At 41.7% G+C, this 16,670-nt stretch overlaps 1 protein-coding gene across 1 annotated transcript in view; it reads right to left on the bottom strand.

Moving 5' to 3' along the window:
- The window catches only part of crebbpb (CREB binding lysine acetyltransferase b), a 43,464-nt gene extending 27,050 nt beyond the window's left edge, over positions 1–16,414 (bottom strand). The window contains exons 1-2 of the mRNA XM_026164963.1: positions 15,469–16,414; positions 718–1,307 (exon numbers count right to left, since the gene is read on the bottom strand). Coding sequence (XP_026020748.1) covers positions 718–1,307; positions 15,469–15,553 — 675 coding nt within the window. The 5' untranslated portion in view covers positions 15,554–16,414. The remainder of the gene's footprint in view (positions 1–717; positions 1,308–15,468) is intronic.
- Positions 16,415–16,670: the final 256 nt, after the last annotated feature.

The following is a 16,670-nucleotide window of genomic DNA, read 5'->3' as shown; positions in this document are numbered from 1 at the left end:
CATCCGTAAACACTGCATAATCTTTCACATGGTTCAGTTTATTTTGAAAAGTCTCAACAGGATCTTGAGCTTTATTGTGAAAGGTTTATGTGGAAAATAAACAAGCGGACACGCGATGTTTTACTGTCGTTGTTGCTAACGACAACGCATAAAAACAGGCACTTGTCCGTCCGTAGTGTGGTTATATTAAATATAAGAGAAAGAGAGAACTTTAGGAAATTAATATTTGCCACTACAATTGGTCATTGTAGTGGCAAATATTGCCATAAACAGTTTATTTTGCGACACCACGAAACAAACAATAGCGTAAAATGAAACGATAGACGTATTTATATCGTCATCTGATACATATCGTTATATCGATAGTGAAGCTGGAGGATGAATGATAACTTTTTTCCACTCAAAAGTTAATGTGAGGGTTAGCGACAAATGCAATCGCATGGCAGGATGCTGTAAACGGACCAAACTTCAGTCAGGAGAACAGCTAAAATAATCCATTCACAACACGAGGTTAGTCATTAATATACTGCAAAAACATGTGAACAGAGCAGCTGCGAGAGAATTCAACATTAATGAATCAATGGTACGGAAGTGGAGGAAGCAAGAAAAATGAGCTGAGTAAAGCTTGACTTATCTGGTTGTTTTGTTTCGCTTAACGGGCCTTATGATCTGAAAAATATGGTATTCAAGTTAGCTGAGCAGAGTTTCAAACCTTACCTTATTCATGTTTCCTGCTTGCTGTGCACTCATCGTGTTGTGCGCACCCATCTGTGGCCCTCCTTGTGTGAGTGCATCTCCCACCACACTGCTTCCAGCTCCAGCACCCACTTGTGTCCCCTGCATGGGCTGGCCCTGGTACTGCATGCCAAGACCAGGTCTCCCTCGCCCTGCTGGTCCCATAGCCCCATTAATCACTTGTCCTGTCTGGCTCATGCCACCATGAACCTGGCCCATAGGCTGGCTGAAGCCCATGCCTGCACTTCCATTGCCTTGTCCTGGACCTCCCTTCTGGCCCTGGGGAGACTGGTGATTGGGGGATCCCTGCCCTAGTGTATTTTTACCATGCACACCACCTAGCTGGTTTCCCACCATGCTTCCTTGTGGCAGGCCACCTCCTAAATTGTTTGAGCTTCCCGGTCGCAAGAGCTCAGACAGCTGCTTGTGCTTCGCAGCAGCATCAGGAACCACTGAGTTAAGACCAGGACCAGCACCTGGGCCACCATTAGAGGACATTCCCATTACCAAGTCTCCATTGGGTATGAGCTCATCAGGAAGGTCATTTTCCAGGTCAAACAGTGAGACAAGATCTAAAGAAGAGAGAAAGGAAAACAAGAATTAGTCAATAAGCTACCAGTTAGTTATTAGCTGACTGTACAGGGCACGCAAAACCGCTAGCCCGACGTTCCGGGGCTAGCGTTTTTTCCAGTCGGGCTACTAAAATCTATCTCAGCCCTGCCCGTCGGGCTATCATAGGAAGGAAAAATGTGTCAGTGCTTTTGCATTCTTTTGCAAATTTAGCTGGGTAATTATGTCATTAGCATCAATGATCCTCTTTCAATATGTGATGTATTGAAATCACGTTTGAATTTTCGCTTGTTTTTTGCTTTCACTTTCATTTTGCAATCGCACAAACTGTGTATAAAGAGCGGTGGTGAAATTAATGCTGACACTTATTCCATCAACAGCCATCTGTGAGAGAGGATATTCTTGCATGAACTGAGTGAAGACAACACATCGTACCTCTCTACACCCTGAAACACTAAATGACTGCATGCAACTCTCCATTAATGGGGAAACAGTTGAATCTTTTTGCCCTGACAAGTCTATTCATTTCTGGATGTTTTCTTGAAAGGTTCAAGACACCTGGATCATAAAACCCCGACAAGAACAAAGAGCAGTGAAATGGAGGGCAATGCACAGGAAGAGAAAGCCGATGAAGGAGATGCTATGCCCTCAACGTCGAGTGGCATTTTCTCATCCGTGACTTCAGTGGAAGTTTCAGATTCAGAATCTGACACAGACTGATTCAAGTTCTACACCAGGGGTGGGCAACTCCAGGCCTCGAGGGCCGGTGTCCCTGCAGGTTTTAGATGTGTCCTTGAACCAACACAGCTGATTTAAATGGCTAAATTAGCTCCTCAACATGTCCTGAAGTTCTCCAGAGGCCTGGTAATGAACTAATCATGTGATTCAGGTGTGTTGACCCAAGGTGAGATCTAAAACCTGTAGGACACCGGCCCTCGAGGCCTGGGATTGCCCACCCCTGTTCCACACAGTTCTTACAAGTTCACAGAAACTTTTAAAACCAGATATTTGAGTTGATGATTGCCATTTTTATACAGTTGTTGTAATTTGTGTTTTAACAAATTTTTTTTGATTGATGTTTTGTTTCCTTTACAATATTATACAATAAAAATTATCTCTTTTTTTATTCGGGCTACTTAAATTTATTTTGGGCTACCAAAAACCGAAGAGTGCCTGCCCGAAGGGCTACCAGTGATTTTGAAATTTTGCAAGCCCTGCTGTATAGAAGCTCTGTTCTTTTACATTAGAAATATCGTCCATTATCGTCCAAGGTTTTATTGGAAATCAGCAATTTCTTTCCCCCAATCAAGTCTGTCCCGTATTCAGTAAGTGAAAATAAAATAAACAATAAAAGGTGAATCAAATGGACCATTACGGCAAGGCTGGGATGGTCAATTTGGTAAAGTAAATCCGTTGGGCATCTTTCTTTGCCTTTAGACAACAATTCTGATGGCAAACGAGCCAAACGGGACAGGCAAAAAAAAACAAAAAAAAGGAAATCAGCAATGTTTCGTTTATTTATTTATATATTCATTCATTCAGAAAACAATGGGGGGAAAGTACATAGTGGTTTAGAGTGAATCAATGTCTTCATGGAAGTTACTGAACAATAAAAGGTACTTTTAGCTGCTCTCTTAATCAGAAGGGGCTACCAGAGTGGGTGGCTCAACATATTTTCATTTGGAAGATTTTTCCACCGAATGCCTTTTGTGACACAACCCTCAAGAGATTGATGTCTCCCTCCTGGGAGTGATCAGGGGATCTTTTGCTTGTTAGAAGCACGTGAAAATCACTAGACTATGGAGCCATAAAAATACAAAACAATAACCTAATCATTTTTCCTTTTTAAGCATATGTAGAGTCCTTTGAGGGGGTTTTCACAACTTCAACTTATGCGTGTGTTTTTTAGGAATTTTAGACCAATCTCCAGAGGTGCATTTGAACAGATGTTCATGTTGGATGAGAAGGCCTAGCTCCTAGTCTCTGCTCTAATTCATCCCAAAGGTGATCCATGAGGAATCAGTACAGGCCAGTAAAGGTCTTCCACACCAAACATGTTCAATCAAGTCTTTTTGGACCTTGCATCATGTGCTGCTGAGGAGTCATGCTGGAACAGAAATGGGTCATCCCCAAAATGTTCCCACAAAGGTGGGAGCATAAAATTGTCAAAAATGTCTTTGAGGCGATAAGAGTTCCTTTTACTGGAAACTAAAGCCCCATTTCCATTATTACATAGTCGGATCATCTGCAGCATGCTTTACTCACAGCATCTGCCGCTCAGCATTGTACTGGTGATGTAAGGTTTGGATGGCCATTCTTCCAAATATGAAGTTTGGAGGTCTGTAGAAACTGACTCTGCAGAAATCTGGCAACCTGTGCACACTATGCACCTCAGCATCCAGTAACCCCGCTCTCTGATTTTATGTGACTACCACTTTGTGGCTGAGTTGCCGTCATTCCCAATCGCTTCCACTTTGTTATAATACCACTAACAGCTGACTGTGGAATATCTAGTAGTGAGAAAACTTCATCACTGAACTGTTGCACAGGTGGTATCCCATCATGGTACCACACTGGAATTCACTGAGAAATCCATTCTTCCACATATGTTTGTAGATGTAGTCTACATGTCGAGGTGCTTGACTTTAAAACTGTGGCCATGGAAGTGATTGGAACACCTGAATTCCATGATTTGTATAGGTGAGTGAGTACTTTAGACAATTAGCGGGCATTTCTGAAATTTCACACCGACTAACCTTCAGTTTAGAAACAATCAGGCTGAACAGAGAAAATAATTAAACTGCAGATGAACTCTTGCATGTCTGCAATGTTTACATTCACACACAGCAAACTTAAAAGTAAAATAATAAAGTAACACAGCCCCAGCTGTGACCTTACAGTAACACTGAGTACAAAAAAATAAAAAATAAATCATACAGAGGGGACCTTTTGCTCTGAAACTCAGAGCACTCGTGGTGCAAAGAATGAGTAAACATGAATACTCAACACACAGATAACATTAATGAAGGTTATAGTCCAAATCGCATTTATGCCAAGGTCCTTAACGTAGGGGCGTGAGCGTGGCTGTGAACGCCAGCCAATAAACATTTTACTAGCACCACAACCACACCCGCACGCACGCCTGGCTCAATGTCTAGGGCCACTAGGTAATTACAACTGGAGTATAATCAAACCTGTTCCTCAATGATATGTGGCAGATACTACAAAAAGCTTAAATATTCTAGTCACAAACATTAAATAAAATACCGGAGGTAAGCTTAAGGTTAGAGGAATAAGACTTGGTGGACCAAGAAAACTATGTGAACTAGGTGTAGGCAAAGAGCAAGCACCCAGGCCTCGCTTAAGACCTTCAATATGATGACCATATCCAAAAAATAAAAAGTACGGTCTGAAGCAGACTACTACTACTACATGCCAAGTAGTGGGAAATGGTAGTAACCACTATTCAGAGAATCCCACCATCCCACACTATTCTCTCTGGAGACGACAGACTACGATCGGCTATAATTCACCCAAAAGGTTTTCAGCAGTCACATTAAAATCTTTAATTTCTCTTCATCTGGTAGCAGACAGTTGTAAAGTGCTTCAGTTTCTCCTAACAACAAAGGAAGAAAAAAAAATCTGAGCAATTACAGCAGTACTAAAGAAACATTAGATTTATAAGAAACCTGGATAAACGTGTATGGAGAAAATCAAAGTAATTAAGTGTAATTAAGTAATTAATTTGCACTGCAAACCAGATGAAAGCACAAGGACACAAGCTCCCCTATAACCATTAGAAAGGCTTTACGTATGGCAAGTGTTTGAAAAACATCCTAATTAAATGAATATAATTTGGCCGCAGACAGGTGGGATAGGCGGTTAAGAAAATGGATGGATGGATGGACTTGTATGCCTCTTAAAACATGTACTGCAGCCACAGGTTGTGTAACAGAGAGCCAACGCTAAAAGCAAAGTATTTCATGCTGCCGAAAACAAACCAATGAAGAGACCATGAGTGAAATGGAGACAAAATCAACTGTTAATTATCCTTTAACAGGTTTCCCTACTATAAACTTGTGAACTTTACTTCCTCTAGAAAGATCTTGTTCCCCGAAGGCTCCATTTTCATCCCACTGTAAAGCAAAAGGGGTGTTTTTGCATGACAGCAGGGGAATTATTTTTTTTAATCATTTCGTCTTTTCACAAATTCTGTATTCATAATAACTGGCTGTGACAATTGAATTATGGCTACCGTAGTTAGGAGCCTCGTGGAGTAATACGTGCCGTGCTTCAACATAATACAGTGGGGCAAAAAAGTATTTAGTCAGCCACCGATTGTGCAAGTTCCCCCACTTAAAATGATGACAGAGGTCAGTAATTTGCACCAGAGGTACACTTCAACTGTGAGAGACAGAATGTGAAAAAAAAAATCCATGAATCCACATGGTAGGATTTGTAAAGAATTTATTCGTAAATCAGGGTAGAAAATAAGTATTTGGTCACCTCAAACAAGGAAAATCTCTGGCTCTCACAGACCTGTAACGTCTTCTGTAAGAAGCTTTTCTGTCCCCCACTCGTTACCTGTATGAATGGCACCTGTTTTGAACCCATCATCTGTATAAAAGACACCTGTCCACAGCCTCAAACAGTCAGACTCCAAACTCCGCCATGGCCAAGACCAAAGAGCTTTCGAAGGACACCAGGAAAAGTATTGTAGACCTGCACCAGACTGGGAAAAGTGAATCTACAATAGGCAAGCAGCTTGGTGTGAAAAAAATCAACTGTGGGAGCAATCATCAGAAAATGGAAGACATACAAGACCACTGATAATCTCCCTCGATCTGGGGCTCCACGCAAGATCTCATCCCGTGGGGTCAAAATGATCATGAGAACGGTGAGCAAAGATCCCAGAACCACACGGGGGGACCTGGTGAATGACCTGCAGAGAGCTGGGACCAAAGTAACAAAGGTCACCATCAGTAACACACTACAACGGCAGGGAATCAAATCCCGCAGTGCCAGACGTGTTCCGCTGCTGAAGCCAGTGCATGTCCAGGCCCGTCTGAAGTTTGCCAGAGAGCACATGGATGATACAGCAGAGGATTGGGAGAATGTCATGTGGTCAGATGAAACCAAAGTAGAACTTTTTGGTATAAACTCAACTCGTCGTGTTTGGAGGAAGAAGAATACTGAGTTGCATCCCAAGAACACCATACCTACTGTGAAGCATGGGGGTGGAAACATCATGCTATGGGGCTGTTTTTCTGCCAAGGGGACAGGACGACTGATCCGTGTTAAGGACAGAATGAATGGGGCCATGTATCGTGAGATTTTGGGCCAAAACCTCCTTCCATCAGTGAGAACTTTGAAGATGAAACGAGGCTGGGTCTTCCAACATGACAATGATCCAAAACACACCGCCCGGGCAACAAAGGAGGGGCTCCGTAAGAAGCATTTGAAAGTCCTGGAGTGGCCTAGCCAGTCTCCAGACCTCAACCCCATAGAAAATCTGAGGCGGGAGATGAAAGTCCGTGTTGCTCGGCGACAGCCCCAAAACATCACTGCTCTCGAGAAGATCTGCATGGAGGAATGGGCCAAAATACCAGCTACTGTGTGTGCAAACCTGGTAAAGACCTATAGTAAACGTTTGACCTCTGTTATTGCCAACAAAGGTTATGTTACAAAGTATTGAGTTGTATTTTTGTTATTGACCAAATACTTATTTTCCACCCTAATTTACAAATAAATTCTTTACAAATCCTACCATGTGGATTCATGGATTTTTTTTTCACATTCTGTCTCTCACAGTTGAAGTGTACCTCTGGTGCAAATTACTGACCTCTGTCATCATTTTAGGTGGGGGAACTTGCACAATCGGTGGCTGACTAAATACTTTTTTGCCCCACTGTATTACCATATTGTGTGTGTGTGTGTGTGTGTGTGTGTGTGTGTGTGTGTGTGTGTGTAACCTCTTTTTAAGTTTTGTGGATATTATACATGGTTATGCTCAGGATATGTCGGCCAAATTCCACTGGAAATGCCTTTTGGTTAAACGGTCAGCAAGGAATTAGCATTTTCACTGTTAAATTTTTATTTAGCTTTAATGCACATAAAAAACAGCTGTTTGTTTAAGTGAAAATACATTGATGGGTTTTTTTGCAGTAATAAAGTTGTGGAGTTGTAAAGTATTTTTTCTCTCACGTCAATTATATCGTCAGTTATATCGTTATCGCAAATTTTCAAATATATATCGTGATAAATATTTTTGGTCATACTGCCCTGCCCTACTGGCAGCTTCATTTTATGAAAAAGAGAAAATAGCCAAAAACGGTTTTAATTGCAAACTTAACAAATTTGACTTATACCAATGTGTTGGGTCATATAAACAGCAGCTGCATCCAGCTAAGATGGTTCCAGCATCTGTTGTAGAAATTGAGCTGGATCTGAAGCGTCCCCTCTCATCAAAAAAGGAATATAGCACAATAGAAATGCTTATTAGAAATCAGGACATACAGACAGTGTCATTAGTTCTTGCGAAGAGATTACAATTTCTGGAAAACAGGTAATCACAGGCAAGCTCGCGTTAGATGGCTCAAAGCTGTGTGGGCATTTGTCCCCCTTTCATTTAAGTGCAATAATTTCCAAAATCAGTAAAGTCACAAGATTGTTGTTTTAATTGCAGAGGGGGTGAAGTAAAGACTGTAAAATGTGTTCAGCTGTTATCTACACAATCACTCCAAGCCAACATGGTTATGTGCCTAACGCATGTAAGGCCGAAACAAGGAAAGACGACTTTTCTGAAAAAAATGAAAATGTGAGACAGTAAAAAGACATCAGCACGAAAAGAACGCCACGCTGCAAAAAGCAGTCAAACAACAACATGATAATGTGGATATGGGGCATCTTTCTAACGCTGGATAAACAGCAGAGCTATATCAGCTATAGATATTTCTCCCAAAGACAAGAACTAACAGACTTAAAAACTCCTTTGTCCCACACGCTATCAAACTGTTTAACTCCTCTCTAGAGGGGAGAGGGAGGGGAAACAGGAGGACAAAGGAGGGGGGAACAACTAAGCTGTAGTGCCTCTTCACCTCACTGTGAAATACCTTTTGTGCAACACTTTTGTAAATAGTCAATGGTGCAAATAGACCTCAATACTTGAAATGTGCAATTCACTTGTATTTATTTATTCTTTTTATCCCCTTCGTATATTTTATTTATATTGTCTCTGTATTTATATATGTGTGTGTGTGTGTGTGTGTGTGTGTGTGTGTATATATATAAAATATTCTGTAACTCTGTAACTTCTGTCGGTGCTGTGCTTTTTTTTGGAAATCGAATTTCCCAGAGGAACCCACCCGAGGGATTAATAAAGTTCTATCTAACCTAATCTAATCTAATCTAGATATGCAGGCAACATGTGAGTGAATTAGAACCCAAGTTCGCCAACAAGTTAACAAGTTTCTTGCGGTAACTTAAACTGTAGCAGCAATCACTGCGTGCCTTTTCAGCCAATGTTCTGTGGCAGGAACCGACCTGCGTTTGTGCTTTGTTCTTTGTCCATACACCATCAATTAGCATGGCATTTGTTCAAACACTCTGATGAGAGGCCTCAATTTTGTTGGACTTGTTGTAAATTAAAGTTGCGTTGTGAAACTGCACATGTGGAGTGGAAGTATAAACTGCAGGAGGTTCTAGATTTATTTTTATTCAGTTACCAAACTTTTTATCTGGCATTTATCAATTTTCTCTATTATCAGATAATTCGCTAAATGCAGTTTTTATGACTTAGTGACCATTGATATGAAAAGCTGCTTTTCCTATAGTTCCTCCTTTAAGGTAGGTAACCTCCTGAAAGGGAGGAAACTTTGGAGTGCACCAAGTTTGACGACAAATGTATCGTGTATGCTGCGGCACTGGCAACCACAACATGCGAATACTGCCTTAATAAAAAAGCTACTAAAAGATAATACAAGGTGTCACCACAGCGGGTAGCGTTGGATGCCTTTTGCAAAGGGATCCGTCTCTCCTCGCAGAATTGAATGACGGATGTTAGGGAATTGTGTAAACCACTACACTATGAAGCCACTACAGCTCTTTAAAAATAAATACAAACATAAAATAAAATAAAAAAATGACATAAACCAACAATGAAATCAAGACTTTATAAATGAGGAAAATGGAGCAATTTTGCCTTCTTCACACACATTGACTAAAAAATAAAACAAAATAAAATAAAATGAAAATTTTAGCCAAAGCCCATTGTTCAGTTCAGCTTGCTGCCTTGGACATCCCACATATAGCCTTTGTCTACTAGTTCCTACTTGGCTCAAAGCGAGGAGGTTGGACAAAACTCAAACCGGTATTGGTTGTTTTCCATTACAATCATTTACCACCTAATGTCCATGGGGTCATTATAGCAACACAGCCGAAAGTCCCGTGACGTTATCTGTATGTGACACAAACGCCACAATATCTCCCCCTACCACCACTTCCCCTGCCAGTGGCGGACTCCCTCAGACATCGGTGCGTTGGTGGTTCTTTGTGTCCGGGGGTGGGCGTCCAGGTACACACCGGCTCACTCCTTGGCGGCCGCTTATCGGGGCCTGGAGCCTGGGGCTTGCTCGGGCCACTTCGGAGGTGGGGTGCCCCTGGCCTCTCGGCCTGGGGCTCGGTCACTCAGGCACGGCTGGCTGCCGGCGGACCTCACGGGCGCGTCACTGCAACTCCCCCTGGCTTCTGCTCCGCGGCTGCTGAGTGAGCCCTCATCTGGGACTCTCCTCAGCTCTTTCTGGGACAGTGGCGCGGCTGCCCCTCTGTTGGTCTTCCTTGGTCTCTTGTGTTCTGGGGGCCTCTGGATGTCTGGAGTTTTGATCTCCTCCATACCTGCTTCATGCCCTGGAGGACGGGGCTGTGGCCCCCCCACACCCTCTAGCAGATCATTACATGAAGGAACCTTTTAAAAAAACAAAAAACAAACGCGTCCATGCTCACAGGTGTACACACGGGTGATCACACCCACAAACTACACCCTTTTTGGCTCCTACCTCAAAGCACACTGTGTTCTGTTGATCTTATGTGCTGCACAATAATGTTTAATATTTAATATTTACTGTCATATTCCCATATATCATTGTGATGTTGTTTATTCTATTACTCTTGTTCTCTTCTGCTTGTTTTCTTTTTTCTTTCTCAGCAGGTGACCCAGGTGATTGATATATGCATTTTTTTTTCCTTTTTTTTTATTTTTCTGCTCATTCTGTTGGTTTTTGGTTTTTGCCCTTCTCCCCCGTCCCTCTTCTCAGCTGTTTCTCTTTCCCTCTTTCTTTCTCCCCTTCTTTCCCCCAGTCAAGTCTGTCCCATATTCAGTAAGTGAAAATAAAATAAACAATAAAAGGTGAATCAAATGGACCATTATGGCAAGGCTGGGATGGTCAATTTGGTAAAGTAAATCCGTTGGGCATCTTTCTTTGCCTTTAGACAACAATTCTGATGGCAAAAGAGCCAAACGGGACAGGCACAAAAGAACAAAAACAAACAAACAAACAAACGCCACAATAAAGCAGAATGTTGAAGTAATGGTGTACCTGCTGCTCGGCTTTTTGTCAGTATTTTTTGTGCTCGTTTCTGGGTTTTTAAAAATGGCGGTTTTGATTTCCGTGAAGGAGACACTCTCAAGACTCATCAAATGGCACCTCTGCCAATCCGTGGTATGCAGTCTGTTGACATAAAATTTTCAGATCACTTGGAACTCCAGCTGAGTAGGCACTACAAAAGTATCTGGTACCATCACCTAATGGAAAATCCTAAAAAATAATTCAAGCTGTGCCAAGTCAACCCAAGTAGTTACTAGTGGACAAGGGCCCTTCTCCATTAGAGTCTACTCAGTATCTAAGTTCACGAAAGTTAAAACTGCCAATTTTGAAACCCGGCAACGAGGGAAATATGTACCAAGAAGGAAAAAAAAAAAAAAAACCCACCACAGACCGAGCTGCAGGTATATTCTTGCCTCAACGTCCACCTTTTTTGTAGCGTTCATGTCGCATATTAATTATGGCGCAGTACGCTCGAACACTTTGCAATGACGACAACCACGCATGTGGTTAGGTAGTACTAGATCATAATGGAAAACCGGCCGATCCGAGTCAATCTGAGTAGGTACTAACGGAAAAGGGGCTTTAGAGTGTGAGCAATGCAAAGGGAAGACCTTAACAGGGGTGTATGGGAAAAATTATTTACTGCACACACTCAAAAAACTGGCCAAAGAACATACAATGGGTTCATTCGGCTGCTTATTCTTGCCATTTCCTTTGTAACATTGTTATCATAAAACCCATGGCACACAACACCTAGAGGCTTATTCTTATTATTTCTAAATAACTGCCCCAAGGTGTTACCAACATGGCTGCAGAGTGACAGAACTTGTTTCTAAAAGATTTCTATTTGAATATACGCCAAAGTTTTTTGTATAAAAATTATAGGTACATAGTGAGAGCACGATACTTACTAACATCTTGTATGACCTCTGACAAAACACTGTTTGTGTGTTGTTAATGTATTCTGTACCAATTATTTTTATTATGTTAATTATACATTTAAATCTTGTTTAAAAGACCAATATGACAATCTGCTCCCTTTTAATTAGGTATGATGATCAAAGAAAACCTCTGAACTGATGAAACAAAGAAATATAGGAAACGTACTGTTGTATGTGAAGAGAAAACGTGCGAGTGGGCTGTTTTCCACTCATTTGAGTGGCACTGCAACTGTAAAAATTTTAATATGGTGTTTTATAAGAACTATGATGATTTCAAGATGTTCAAAATTAGCTGCCCACGAAACATGTAAAGCTGGGGCTGCAATCATTTGCGGCCGTGTGTTTATAAAAACCGCAACCATTTAGAGAAATGGACAAGAAAATTTCTGGGCAAAACGATCTAAGATCACAAAATATAAATTTTTTTATTAATTTTGGGGCAAGGAACTGAATGAATTAAACTGCTGAAAATACTTTCTCAGAGGATTTTAGCGATCCAGTGCCACACCTGCTTCTCATCTCCACCAATTACGCCACACGAGACATCAGCCAGCACATCCAGAGATTGGTGAAAAGCACATTTTAGCACTCTTGAACACTACCAATACACCCAGGAGTTGGTAGTCTCCTAGACACCGAGGCCAGAAAGAGGAAGAGAGAAACCCGTTAGGTGAGCGGTAGGATTGAAGATGGCTGCTACTGCCTGTGGTGCTGACACGCCCACTCAGTCATACAAATGAAAACAAGCGACACTGGCCTGAAGCCACAGGCACATACTGACAAGAGAGTAGTGCACCATGGGGGAAAAAACAAAAACAAAAACAAAAAAGTCACACATTAGCAGTATTTGATGTTTTTGTTAATTTGTGCCTGTGAACATCAGCTCTGTACACAGTTGGCTTGATGTGGCATAGGGTGATGTCGTTCCTATCGGCCCAACTACTAATAATAGTTACCAAGGTGACTCAGTCGGCAATATAATGTGTAAATAACAGTCAGGATGATTTGGACAAACACGCTGAAGCCCCACAATATTTAAATGATCAGTCAGTAATTAGCGTTGAAATTTGAATGGACTGCATTCACACAATTTACTTTGGAATTAATATGAATTCCGTTTATTTGACGAGCAACAGAACAATCGTTTTTTTACAGTTGGTCTTTATCCCTCGAGCATGCCACAATTTAAACTAGAGGAGGTCTCCGAGAGAAAATGAGTGTTGCACCACGAGTGACACGCTCCTCTATTGATTTACTAGTGGACGATCGCCTTGCTCTTAATTTAAAAGTTGTGTGCCTGCTACACCGCTAACCCTCATGTTTCCCTTTAAACCAGGGAAATATGAGGGTTAGCTGTTTAGCACTGCTGCAGTGGTCCTCCTGGTCAGGGGGAGGGGTGTCCACCCTAAGCAGAACCCAAAGAGTGTGGAAATATGCTTGATGCGCTCCTGCAACAAACCCCCGGTGGCTGCTGAGCAAAATCTTTATGCTGAATCCAACCAGCAGAACAGAAATATCCGAAAGATGCAGCTCATTATTGCCCTGTTTATTTTTAACATATAGCCCCACTTAAACATGCAAAGGGACACCTCTTGAAACATAACATTTAATAATTCTTTAAAGAAAACATGGGTGCGCAACCATCTACCTGCATCTCTACTGCTCCTGTGGAAAACACTAAACATCCTACAATGGCTTATTAAAAACATACATTTTGTGTGAACATCAACTAAAACAGATAGTTTCCAACTGCAGTGGAGGAGGAAGAAGCCCCAGGTAGGGCTGCTTTATTGCCCAGCGAATGTTTCGGTCACCTTTCTGGGTGGGTGACCTACATGGGTTTAAACCTTATTGAGCATTCCCAAAAAAAAATTGCATTTCAAACTTAAAGAGATTCTCTACTTAAGTGCTTCCCACAGGGAGATTTAAAAACATCTGAAGGTTCCCGCTACCCTTCTGGGTAGGCGACCTGGAGATTAGTTTTTACATTAACCCCGACTGTGTTTTATCACTCCCCTTAAGCTACACCCAATTTCTGCTCAGTGTATTTTTTGGTGGTTTTCTTTTTGCTTATCTCCACAACATGCTGTGTTCTTTCCCCTTCACATCTTTGGTAGCACCTTAGTGCCATGCATTTTAATATATGAGCAGCTCATTTCACCATTCTAAGTTTGACAGCTCAACATATTCCTGAAAATTGATGCTTCAGCTTAATAAGCCACCTGAAGATTAAGATTCTTAGCATTACCTAGGAATCTTATTAGGAATCGATTAACTAATGCAAACCCAGCAATGAAATGCAAGTCTTCACTGAAATAAGACCCTACATGCTTTTTTGATGCTTACAACGAGTAAACCCTTAACGTCATCAAGGCTTAAATTGGTAGACAACTACACTGTATACAGATGGAAAGTATATACAGAGTACTTCTGCAGCAGTAGCTTTTCAGCAAAGTGAAAATAGTGCATATTACTTTTCCACAGCTCTGATTCAAAAGTGTATTTTTCAATACAACTGGACTATTTGAGGTGTACCTTAAAGAGACATAATAAGAAAGGATGTCCTCAAGTTTAAAAAGTCCCCATGTAATTGCGAAGCAATCCTTGCATTGTTACTATAGTCATGCGTTCGTTTCTTATTTTAATGGGACAAAAATAAAAAGTAAGCTCATCATATCAAACAAGCCAATAGACTGTTATGTTTTCTTTTCCTAACCACAAACACAAATCACAGGGTGACATAACCTGTAAGGAGGAGGCATGCCGTGTAAAGGAAAGAAAAAAAGTCCTTCCGTCTTATTCGAAAGTCCTTTCTCGAGTAGGATCAGCAAAGTTGCTCTTCAGGTTTCACCGCTTAACAGGCAGACCATTGGGCTACCCTCTAAACGCCTCAGACTTCCCCATGATAGCTTTTTACAACAGGAAAGGATATGCAAATATGCTTCCCTGAAGAAGAAAAAACAGCAGAAAAGTTTGCTGTCCAGTTCGTGTTCTAAACTAACTTAAAGCAAAAAACCTATTTCAGCATGTGAGGAAGACCTGATCTTTCACTGGCAGTCCGACTATCACTCAGTCAAACAGCAGGTTTATCAACAGCTTGTGCTGTCACGAATCTGCACGGCTCCAGTGTCAAGGAGCACGACACAAAGTGCGATTCAACTCCAGACACCGAGGCAGCATTTTCATCAGTGCTGCCAGAGCCCTGTAGTTTTCCTTATCTTAAGATATATTATGATGATAAAACACAATTGAGGCATTTAACATTTATCCCAACAAAGGTTGAAAAGTTGGGAGCAAATTCTGCCTGTTGAGCAGCTGAAAACCTCGTGTGATGGAAATGCATTGAGCTTGAGCCCCTTTTACGCCATTTGTCTTTTACAGCCATTATTTTGTGATCTATAGATTAAAGCAAACTATTCCTATAACATCACCATGTGCTGTTTTCCTGTGAAAAGTTGCAGTCCGCTCAAGTGACCGCTTTCCTGTACATAGATGATGCGTTCACTTCTGTTGAGGGGCACAAACTGTGCACAGTGTAGCTTGAAAACTGTGATTACTACTATTACTACTACTACACCTTCGTCACAACAGGTACACTAAAAACAATGCCCTGTCCTTACCTGGGCCATCTGATCCTGAGGGAGGTGAATTGATCTTGGGTCGCTTTGCAGTGGGGGGTCCCACATCCATAAGATTGTCAGCCATCCTCGTCGGCAAATATTACAAGCGCTTAAAGACACCGACGAATAAAAGTAGAAATCAGTCCAAATCTTCGCCCCCCGGTTTGCAGTCGCTGGTCACTTGTATTGTTAGGCGCCAAGGAGCAATTTAACAGTTTTTTCCTCCTTTTCTTTGACTGGCAGACTGGCGAAACGCCGCCTGGAGAAAAAGGATTTCAAAAGATAGGCAACAGCGCCACGCTTCGCCACCTAAGATCACCCCATGATAATCCAACACCCAACACCCACATAATTATCCTCAATAATCACGTCCAAAAATTATTTCAGTCCGAGAAAAATAAATAAAAATCAATCATAAAATATGGCACGAAGCATAAGCGAATCCCTTTCTCCGCAGATCGCCGATTTCACGTCCGCACAGAATCATTTTTTTCGCAGTCGAAACGAGCAGCCATAAATTCCGTTTTTGGCTTAAATAAAAAGATCAAAATTCGAAAAATATTTTCTATGAGACGGATTATTTTTCTGGTCGCTGTCTCCCGATAAATAAAGCGTCTCGGGACGGCGATACGGCGAGAAGCGGCGCTCTCTAAAAGGGAAATCAAATATACAGAGGGCTTTCGAGACGACAAAACCCCACTTAGCCCTCACATATTTGCATTATTTCTAATCGGAAGAGCTCACGCTTCGATTTTCTGCACGAAAAAAGCCGTTTGAGTCCGCTCCGTGTGGCTCCGATCGGTTTTTTAATTTAATGCTCCCCCCGAAATCCAGACTATGAGCCGCGTCAAGATGGCGGCTGTTGATTCCTCCGATACAAAAAAGTTTTTTTTTTCTTCCCAGCTAGACTGTGGGGGGAGGGGGGAGGCGCGCTGACGCCCTGACGTAAACCTGTGTCCCCACCGTGCGTCATGTGGACGTACGAGAAGTTGCCTCTAGGGGTGGATTACACAGAAAAAACGAGCTACCTGTTTCAAACTTTTCAAACACCCAACAGTCGCTACCTGAAATGGAACTTTTTTTGTATTTCGCAGGCTAAAACGCGAGTCAATGCTATACACTGTTATATAGAAACAGATAAAGCAGCCTTTACTTTTAGCGAATACACTATCAAGTACACAAGCTATGATAAACCAGTATGT

The sequence above is a fragment of the Astatotilapia calliptera genome, chromosome 4 (assembly GCF_900246225.1).
Source record: "Astatotilapia calliptera chromosome 4, fAstCal1.2, whole genome shotgun sequence".
Classification (NCBI taxonomy): Eukaryota; Metazoa; Chordata; class Actinopteri; order Cichliformes; family Cichlidae; genus Astatotilapia; species Astatotilapia calliptera.
The sequence above is the reverse complement of the archived record's forward strand: the minus strand, read 5'-3'. Positions and strand labels throughout refer to the sequence as shown.